This window comes from Lucilia cuprina, chromosome 3 (genome assembly GCF_022045245.1).
Source record: "Lucilia cuprina isolate Lc7/37 chromosome 3, ASM2204524v1, whole genome shotgun sequence".
Classification (NCBI taxonomy): domain Eukaryota; kingdom Metazoa; phylum Arthropoda; class Insecta; order Diptera; family Calliphoridae; genus Lucilia; species Lucilia cuprina.
In genome coordinates, this window is record NC_060951.1 from 33,813,529 (window position 1) to 33,824,243 (window position 10,715).

At 31.6% G+C, this 10,715-nt stretch overlaps 2 protein-coding genes across 2 annotated transcripts; one reads left to right on the plus strand and one right to left on the minus strand.

Annotated features, from left to right (window-relative positions):
- Positions 1-445: 445 nt before the first annotated feature.
- LOC111679977 (trichohyalin) lies at positions 446-3,430 on the minus strand. The gene is made up of 3 exons (XM_023441580.2): positions 2,497-3,430; positions 1,864-2,376; positions 446-1,781 (listed from the first exon to the last, which is right to left on the minus strand). The coding sequence occupies exons 1-3, from the start codon at positions 2,816-2,818 to the stop codon at positions 823-825; spliced, it is 1,794 nt and encodes a 597-aa protein (XP_023297348.2). The 5' UTR covers positions 2,819-3,430; the 3' UTR covers positions 446-822.
- Positions 3,431-4,887: 1,457 nt separating this feature from the next.
- Positions 4,888-9,080, plus strand: LOC111679978 (centrosomal protein of 128 kDa). Its single transcript, XM_046947176.1, has 7 exons — positions 4,888-5,072; positions 5,200-6,131; positions 6,192-6,314; positions 6,375-6,563; positions 6,631-6,849; positions 6,913-7,100; positions 7,318-9,080. The coding sequence occupies exons 1-7, from the start codon at positions 4,904-4,906 to the stop codon at positions 9,014-9,016; spliced, it is 3,519 nt and encodes a 1,172-aa protein (XP_046803132.1). The 5' UTR covers positions 4,888-4,903; the 3' UTR covers positions 9,017-9,080.
- Positions 9,081-10,715: the final 1,635 nt, after the last annotated feature.

Consider the following 10,715-nt stretch of genomic DNA (forward strand, 5'->3'; position numbering starts at 1 on the left):
CTAGAACTGAACTAGAACTGTACTAGAACTGAACTAGAACTGAACTAGAACTGAACTAGAACTGAACTAGAACTGAACTAGAACTAGAACTGAACTAGAACTGAACTACAACTGAACTAGAAATGAACTACAACAGAACTACAACTGAACTACAACTGAACTAGAACTGAACTAGAACTGAACTAGAACTAAACTAGAACTAAACTAGAACTGAACTAGAACTGAACTAGAACTGAACTAGAACTGAACTAGAATTAACCTAGAACTAAATAGAACTGAACTAGAACTAAACTGGAACTGAACTAGAACTGAACTAGAAAATTCTTAAATATGTTCTAGAAAAAGAACTTTTTTTGCAAATGTTTTATAAAAAGAAAACTAATGAAAATGAAATTCTTTTAATTTTTATTCATTTACCTCTAGGTCTCCCAGAATTGCAGGTTAACGAAAGAAACTAAAATTTTAAGAATCAACAAAATAAAAATTTTATTTAAACTAAAACAGAATCAAGTTTTTAAACAAAAAAATCTTAAATTAAACAACAACTAAACAATTTAAATTAAAAAGTTAACAAACAAACCAATCTACTGCAAATTTACAAATAAGTTAACAATTAACAATTAAGATTATGTGTTATTTAAAAAAGGTTTGAGACCTAAATATTTTTGCTAATTTTTATACAATTTAAAAAAATTAAATAACTTAATTTTTGAATTTTTTTTATAATGAATTAAAAAGATTTTAATAAATAAATTAATAAAAAAATTTATTTTATTTATTTAGAAAAAGTTTATGCAACTAATGAACAGCAAGCAAGTAGCTCTAATGACAAGTGGGTGCTGAGAATTGATTCATTTTCTTTAACTCATCCATGCTGTAGCGTAAATGTAGATGTAGAGCACAATCATCTTTGGGGGGTATGTCATTCTCTGTTGCTGTTTTGTTTTCCTGTTGGCTTGAATCGGCCTTGATAATTTCATTGATTTTTAAGCAATTCTGTAAAATACTTTCTCTGGTAGAATCCTGAGGTTCTTTATCGGTTTTCTCTGAAGTTAATTGAGTGTTTGGATGTTTCTCCCCAATAGGAACATTAGATTGCAAATGTTTGGCTACTTTACGATCACAATCAATTTGATTGTCACGTTTATATTGATGCACTACCTTAACGAAAGGATATAAAGGTCTACCTTTTTGTTGAGCATCTTCCATAAGATTACGAGCATATTCCAAGAAGAATTTATGTTCTTTCTCCACACTGTTGTCCGAACAACTAATAGCTGCTTGTTTTTCAGCCAATTTTTGTGTTTTATTTTCTTCAATTTGCTTATTGAGCTGTGAACGTACATCTTGGAATTGTCGCAATTTTTCGGCTCTTTGTTTTTCATTGAATAAACAATTAACTTCAGTATTTTTGAAACGTTGAGCCATTTCAAAACGTTTTTCTTCATCCAATTTACGTTGTGCCTCCTTCTGTTGTTCCATTTCTTTGAGATAAGCCTCTATGCGAGCCTGTTTGGCTGCTTTGTCTTTGCGCACCTTTTCCTGTTCTTCAGCGGTAAATTTCAATTGCATTGTTGTGATGTCACGTCTTACACGCTCAGATTCGAGGGCTTTTGATTTGTCTTCGATGTTGTTTAATTTCTTAACTTCTGCCTCAATCTTTAATTGTTGTTCGTTAGCTAGTTTTTTGGTCTGTTCAGCTCGTAGAGCATCTAACTGGCTTTTGCCTGTATTGTAAACACAACATAGACGATCTTCGACTTCTTCAACCATGCGATCTCCTGAAAAAAGCAAAAAATTTTCAAATTTAAATATTTTTCTTAAAAACCAAGTTATTATTCAAAATCTTTTATTTCTACTTACTTAATCTCCTCTGTTCTACCATTTTCATTGCCTCCAAGGCATTCTTTCTCAAGGCTTCTTTTTTCTTTTCCATTATAGCTTTTTCCTTTTCAATTTGTGCTTTGATCTCCAAATCGGTAGCTTCTCTAGCGGCCTGTTGCTCCTTTATCATTTGTTTCTTTTGTTCATAACGTTGCTTTTGATTTTCATTAATGGTCTGCAATAGTTCCTTTTTATAGGCAATTGTATTCTTTTGACGTTCACTTAAACGTTGCTGCTCCTCGCCAATCCAACTTAATGCTTGTTCGTTACACATTTTCTTAGTTTCTCGTTCTTGTTTTGCTGCAACCTTTTCGAATTCTTCATTTATGCTGCGTTGTACGTTACGGGCTCGCAAAACTTCACTTTGTAGCACAGCACTGTGTAGTTCACGTGGACCTGGCTTAAGGCGTTCCATGATCTGTTGAGCTTTAGCTATTTTCTCTTGACGCTTTTGTGCCTCATTTTCTTTGGCCTGTTCGTAGTCAGCAATGCCTGAAAGGGGAGGGGGAGGGTTTACAAAGTTTTTTCTCATTTAGAATTGAATCCCGTTTAGTAATCAATTTCGATTCAAATAGATCTTAATTGTTTTTTGAATTTTATTCGAAAATATACCTTGTTTAGTTTTCTTATCCATTTGCTCTTTAATCTGCTGCAATTTTTGTTCCTGGGTTCTCTGCATATTGCCCTTAAATTGAGCTACTAACTCATCATTTCCAGCCTTTAGCTGCTCCTTATATTTCTGTATCTCTTCCGCCTCTGCCAGCGCTTTGGAATGATCCGTAGTGGTAGCATTATTAATAATTTTATTAAAACGCTGTGAAGACAAGACTATAGGCTTCGGTGCTCGAGTAATTGTGCCAGGTTTGACTTCATCTCCATTTTTAGAATTCCCATCATTTTTGTTATCCAATTTTTTCAAATCCGCCGACGACATGTTGGTACGTAAATGGAGTTTTGTTTAAAGAAAATTAAAGAAAAAATTTAAAATTTTTAAAAAATTCTAGAAACAAATTAAATTTTTTCTTTTCTTTTTAAAAAATATCTTTGAAATTTAATTTTTTCAATTTAACACAAGGAACAACGATTGCTGTGTTAAAAATATTTTTTAAAATAAATAAATATTCGTTTCCCATGGAAATGAGTGTGTTGCTGCGTTGGTGAATTCTGTTAACTGAATAATGGATGTTATTAACAGAATTCCGTTAAAATAATAATTTGTTCATTTATTTTGTTTTTAATTTATTAGATTTTAAAGATCGTGTTGTGCACAGTTAAGTTATAATGAAATGTGTATAATTTTTTTATTTAAAATATTTTTTATAGAAATTGTTGTAAAAAATCTATGAAATTCAAATTTTAATTAAAATGTTCTGCGTTAATAGACACTCTGTTTTAACAGCCATTTATTCCATATGTCAACGTTTGGTATTTGGGATGCCAGATTAAGGTTTTCTTGTAAATTGTGGTGATTTCTGGGGAAAAAATAATTTCCATTGGAAAATTTTCAATATTTTACAAAAGTTTTAATCGGTTTTTTGAATATTTGTAAAAAATAGCCAAAATGTAGTTAGTAAGAAAGTTAGTTATTAAGTAAGTTAGTTAGCTGGTTAGTATATTAGTTAGTTAGTTAGTTAGTTAGTTAGTTAGTTAGTTAGTTAGTTAGTTAGTTAGTTAGTTAGTAAGTTAGTTAGTTAGTTAGTTAGTTAGTTAGTTAGTTAGTTAGTTAGTTAGCTAGCTAGTTAGTTAGTTATTTAGTTAGTTAGTTAGTTAGTTAGTTAGTTAGTTAGTTAGTTAGTTAGTTAGTTAGTTAGTTTTAGTTAGTTAGTTAGTTAGTTAGTTAGTTAGATAGTTAGTTAGATAGTTGGTTAGTTAATTAGTTAGTTAATTAGTTTTTTAGTTAGTTAATTATTTAGTCAATTCGTAAGTTCGTTGGTTATCATTGTCGCCTAACGGCCAATTACCTAGTTATCGGTTATTACCCATACTTAGCAGCCATTTGTTTTATTGTGTATCGAGACACCCTAGTGGTGAATAGGGTTCTATAGTTAACACGAAAAGTTGACTTTTCGACTTATTGCATTTAGGTAAAAGTCGACTTTTTGCATTTAGTTAATAGTCGACTTTTCAACTTTTTGCATTTTATGCAAAGTCGATTTTTCGACTTTTTTCAGTTAGTTAAAAGTCCACTTTTAGAATTTTCGACTTTTAGTATTTTGTAAATATTCGACTTTTCGATTATTTTCTACTTGTTTTTGACTTTTTGTCAACTAAATGTAAAAAGTCGACTTTTTGCATTTGGTTAAAAGTCGATTTTTCACCTTTTTGCATTTATGCAAAGTCGATTTTTCGACTTTTTTCAATTAGTGAAAAGTCGACATTTAGACTTTTCGACTTTTAGTATTTTGTAAATAGTCCATTTTTTTGACTTTTCGATTATTTTCTACTTTTTTCGACTTTCCGTCTATTTTCGACTTTTCGACTATTTCTGACTTGTCGACGATTTTCGACTTTTTCCGATTTTATGACTATTTTTGACTTTTTTCGACTCTTATTTCCAAAGTCGACTTTTTTTCACAGACGATAGTCGAGTTATCGACCTTTTTGAAACAAAATAATCAGCTTCAACTTTTCGACAAAAAAATCGATTGTTCGATTATTCGAAAGTCGATTTATAGAACCCTAGTGGTGAAATTACTGAATATTCCTATTGGCAACTCTTTAATTTTGCTACACTGAACCTACCCCTTCTGACACACACACACCGATATCGAACACCTGTCCTTTATTAAATTCTTTAACAGACGTTTCAACCGTTACACTTGAATGATTTTGAAATATAAACAAACCGAAAACTACCCACTAAATTTTGTAAACTACAACAGTTGGTGGTGTATTCGATTAGTAATAAGATAAATTATAACAAAAATTTTTAGAAAGTAATTTAGAATTTCTACAGTTTATAAAAATAAAGAATTATTTTGCATTTTAAAATTATTAACAAAATAAATTTTAATACAAAATGGAAACTCATAAGGAATTTAAAGAAAATGTAGCTGATTTAACTAAAATACCGCCAAATGAATTTGAAAAATATTTCCAAAATTGGATGGAACGAGATGATGTCGCCCGATCGCTGCAGGCTAAGTTGCGTAGTGATCTTATAAAGAATTTCAATAAAACAAATTTGGGTGAGTTTTAAGGAAGTTAATTACATCTAGATCAAAATGCACTTTGTTTGTCATATCGGTTGCTATTGGCAATGCTACTGATAAGAAAAGATGACAATGTCAATAACTTTACTTTTTACTTTAACAGGCAAACACATTATGTCACATACCATGACCTCCACCGGAGGATCCACCATGCGTTTAACCCTTTCTCCTCTGGTATTGGCTCTAAATACTTTAGTAGCTGAATTTCTCTATGCGCAAAATTGTCATTTCACTCTATCCGTTTTCTGTACTGAAGTACCATTTCGTAATACACTACCCGATTTTGAAAGTATGCGTAGATTTCGTTTTAACAATGAAGAAATTGCGGAAATATGGCAAGCAGTAACAGGTGCTAAAGCCAGCAAAAGAGATTTAAATAAACATATTATACAAAATTATGAAACCAACCCAAATATGTCCCTGCTCTTGCTCATAATAAAATATCTACTAAAAAGAGAAGCAGAGGATCACTTAAAAAGAAACGCTGAGGTTCAAACCGATAAACAAGAAAAGGAAAATAAATCGATTTCGGCTCAAGTTTCCGATCCGGAAAAGAAATCTGCCAAAGATGAAAATCTTCAACATATTAATCAGTATCTCTTAATTCTATCCCAAAAGGTAGTTGAAATGACTAGAGAGTTTGAACAATTTGCCAAACAGCGACATGAGTCCAGATCACGCACATTAAAATCTGCACGATCGCGAGAGTATTACACTCTGAACAAAAGCTTAGAGCGTATAACGGAAAATATGAAAGCAATGGCTCAGACAAAACGTAAAAATAAACGTTTATCCAATATAGTGGAATCCATAGATAATTTGACTCAACAATTCGGTAAATGTGCTCAAAATTTCGATAATGTTACCAAAGTTTTAAGTAATCGGGAGGAGCAGAAACCTATGGAGGAAAAACCAAAACGTAATAAAGTAAAATTTAAAGAGAAACAAACGGAAACGGAGTCACAGGAAAAATCCTATGCCGAATGGATTCATGAAATGCGTAATACGGAAAATGGTCAAAGATTTTTGAATAGGGCAAGGAACTAATGAAAGCATGTTGCAGGAACTTAACTATAAATTTAAAATTTCTTTTAGGTGGAAATTTCTTTGCGTAAAGCTTTAACCAAACACCGGGAACAGATGCAAAGTGAAACGGATATTAAAATGAAACATTTAAAAAGTCTAATGAGATTACATTATCAGCAAAAGTTATCAAAGGTGGGTTATATTTTAGTGAAAATTTTAAAAATAATATATTTTCACTCAAAACTTTTCCAGCACTTGTTGCAAGATCCTAAAATAAATTTGGAAGAAACTCGCAAATGTAATGATAATATCGAAAAGAAATTGCAACAATTTGAAAAGAAACAAATGGAATTATTGGAAAAATTAAAGGAATCTTCTTTAGAGTTACGAGAGGCTCAGCAGCAGCGAAAAGAGGACAATGCTATATTAACGGTAGAAGAGGTATGTTTGTTGTGAATTTGAAATATTTAGAATAGAAATTAAAATTACAACATTCCTTAAAATATAGAAAATTCATGAAAAGAAAGATATCCTTAAAACCATATATGTCCAAAGAAGAGTTGACCAGGAAAATTTTCCAAAAACTAGTATAAGATCTGACAATGTAAGAGAAAATACAAACCCAGTAAAAGATATAGAAGAAAACAGTTTATCAAAACCTCAATCTTTTAATCATGGAGAGTCTCCAAAACCTCTGGAGAAGGATGAAAATAATATGGAGACAGGGGTGGGTAAAATAAGAGTCTTTAACTGCTAACTTTATATAAACAACAAAAAATATATATTTCAGATAAGCAAAACGTTACAACTGAGAGAAGATCAGGACCAAACATTGGCTAAGCCTGATCATATGATAGAAGCAGAAGCAGCAGCATCAATATTGAAGGATGTTTCAAAAACTAAAGAGGCAATTGTCGATATGGCTAGGACTATAGTAGATCAGGGACGTTCTGTGGATCATATAATTTATGATGCAAAGTAAGTTGATAAACTATCTATCTATCTATCTATCTATCTACCTATCTATCTATCTATCTATCTATCTATCTATCTATCTATCTATCTATCTATCTATCTATCTATCTATCTATCTATCTATCTATCTATCTATCTATCTATCTATCTATCTATCTATCTAACTAACGTGTATCTTTTTTTGTCCACTTGCATTTCATTTTGACATTATTTATTTCAGACTACGCATTCAGCAATTGGAAAATGAAAGCAATCAATTGGAACAAAATTTTCAGTCATATTTGGAGCGACGCAAACGGGACCAAGAACAGGCAGCTGAAGGGCATAACGAAAAAATACCGATACCCAACTTTAAAGAAAATAGTATCACCCAAGGGAAACAAATAATTAGTGCTAGAATGCTAACAGATAGAAAAACCTTTGAAGACGACGGTGACGATGAAATCGACAAAGAATTTGAACTTATTAAGGAAACTCTGCGACAAGGTCATGAACAAATTGAAAAACCAAAAAGCTCTAATAGTGAAAGTTCTACCTCCTCACTAGAAGTACGAAACGCTATACTTGAGGCTAAACTGAAATTTTTCGAACATGAGAATACCATACGAAAATGTAGAGAACAGGGTGAAGAAATACGTAGTGGCAATTTGTTGCAGAAGCATTTGGAAAAATATCCGGAAATATATGAATTGCCAGATTATTTTAATCAAAATTTTGGACAAGGTACATCGGAAACTAATATTCAGTTAAGTGAAAAAATTAATGATCACAAGGAGAGGAAACAAGAAAATTTAGAATCAAGTTTATCGGAAATCAATATTAAAGATAAAACTTTAAATGACGATCATAATATTGAGCTAAGTCCTATGTTAAATTTCGAATCGCCAAATATGGAAGATTTAGCTGTAACAAGTGTAAGAGGGGAATTGTTTCCCAAACATGATGAAAAGGTGACATTAGAAACTACTACACGAACTAATGATTCAGAGCATAACTTAAGATACAATGAACCCATTCCTAAGCAAAGCAAAGATCTGGTGAAAGCTTTAAAAGGTACAAAAAATCTGAAGGAAAAACCCATGCCTCAAACCGATACTACGGCTCAATTGATAAAACAATCTATGGCGAAAATGCAACAGCTGTTCGAGCAACAATCTAAATCTCAAGATACACTTAGAGAAATGGTTAATGAAATAACTCAGGAAAGGGATTTGCAGAGAGAAGATAAACCGTTTACGTATAAATATCAGTTACATGAACGTCCTAGTGAAGCTTTGGATAAAAGTCTTACCACCACTGTTACTTCGACAACCACTGCTACTACAATTACAACCCAAGCTAGTGAAGAAAGGAACGAGAAAAATCATTTACAAAATCTGGAAAATGTTGTAAATTTAAATCGTATCTCTAATACTTCAGTGCCTTCTAGACTTAATCTATCTAGTGAAAGTGAAGATAGTATCGATTCCAAACAACTTGAAATAGAAATGACTGCCGAAACAATTAAGGAAATAGATGAGGAAGAAGAGCAAACTAAAAGAGAGACAAAGGGTAAAGAACAACTTCCAATGGAACATGATGAACTGGGCCAGCTGTCAGATTCTACGGAGACAAGTGATTTACATCCACTACCCTCTTCTAATAAAAAACATCAACAGATCGAATCACAATTACCTCAAGAATTTGGTCAAATTGATGATTATCCCAAAATGGACGATTTAAATTTATATAATCCCATTAATGGCAAGGAAATTGGCGAGATATTAACTGAATCTAATCGTACATTTGTTCCAATTGATTTAGAATTAGGTGATAGTACTTCTACGCATTCAAGTTCTGATTTGGAAATATCTACTGGTGATCAAAATAGAAATGCAAAAAATTTGGCCGATGATAGTGAAAGTGATTTTTGGGCTTAAAATTGTTCTTTTTATTAAATGTTTAGTTTAAGAGAATTTTATTTTTAAATAAATATATTTTTGAAAATTATATCAAATACCTGATTTTATAGCAGCTGGGCATTCTTAAGAAGACTACCTAGACATTCAAAAATCGCACTAAAATGGGAACGGGGACACGGGGATTTCATTGACAACTCTATTTCTGATAAAGAAAAATAGATGAAGAGTTCTATATACTCTCCCAGACAAAATGGCGTAATGAACCAACTTGTATCAAACACCAGGAATATATAGCGAAGTTTGAACTGTAATCGCACGTCATATCTTCTGCAACTAAAGCGTCCTCACATCAGCAATCTTGTCACTGTTATCACGGGACATAGCTCATTTGGTAATCATGCAAGAAGACTTGGTATACCCCACAACGACTTCTATAGAAGTTGTCAAGACGAGGAAGAATTTAAAGAACATCTGCTACGTCAATGCCCTGCTCTAGCAGACATTCGATTCATATAACTAGGAAAGCGACTATTTGATGATTTGTCAGAACTATCCAGGCTAAGACTGAATAATATTAATGCCTTTATCAGGCAAAGTAATTGGTTTTTAAGACCATCAAGCCATACTTGACCAAGGCACTTATAAGTCCACAAGGACAAAACCTTCTATCTCCTCCTCTTCTTGTATCTCAATTGTTCATTAGTCCTGGTTGTTATTTACTCTTTGGCATGATTTGTAATTATAACTATTGTGTTTTATATAGTCTAGTCCGAACTATAGTTTAGCGCCTTGTCTGAGGTATGATCTATAGTCTGATCCAAAATCTTGAGACTAATCTACAGTCTTGATCAAACCAGTTTGTCTGGTCTAACGTCACAACTATAGACTAATATAGTATGATTTATAGCATGGTCTATAGTCTGATCTGTAGTCTTATTGTTATATCATCTATAGCCTGATTTTTAGTCTTGGCTATAGAATGATCTATAATCTTGAGGCTAATGTGTACTATATAGTTAATATAATCCTGTACATAGTATGGGTTAAAAACTTTACTACAGTGTGGTCTTTAGTCTTGAATACAGTTCGGTTAAAAATTTTGACTATAATTTGATCTAAAGTCTTGACTATAGTCTATATTCTAAGCCATAGTCTTCACTATAGTCTTGACTATTATATAAGAAAAGTATGTCCACACAGTTACAGTTTGTTCCTCAAACATTAAAACAGAAATTATAATACCAATTTAAAGTACCTCCTAAAGACAATTCCTGCATTGCATCAACAAGTTGCCGCCACATTATGACCTAAATACAAGTTGGTAAAATTTAATTTTTCCATTTAAGTTAGTTTTCTTTTTATATGTAAGTATGTATAAGGATTTCCTACCACAGGAAATCAAAATAAAAGACATTGAGTTGAGCAACAATTAAGTAAGCATTAAATCCTTTATAAAGTTTTATTTTTTGTGGTTAAATGCTATTTAGCATTTCGTAGAAATTAATTAATAAAAATAAAGGAAATCAAATTAAATATATAAAAGAAAAGGTAAATAGTTGGGTGCTGCAAATTAAAATGTTAATAAAATAAAGTAAACCAATAAATTCAGGATTGAAAAGAAATTGGAATTGAAAGTAAAGGTATCTGTTTTAATTAAAACATTTACAGCGAATCTTTATGTGAAGGATTAGGTATTAAATTAAAGTTAAACCTCGAA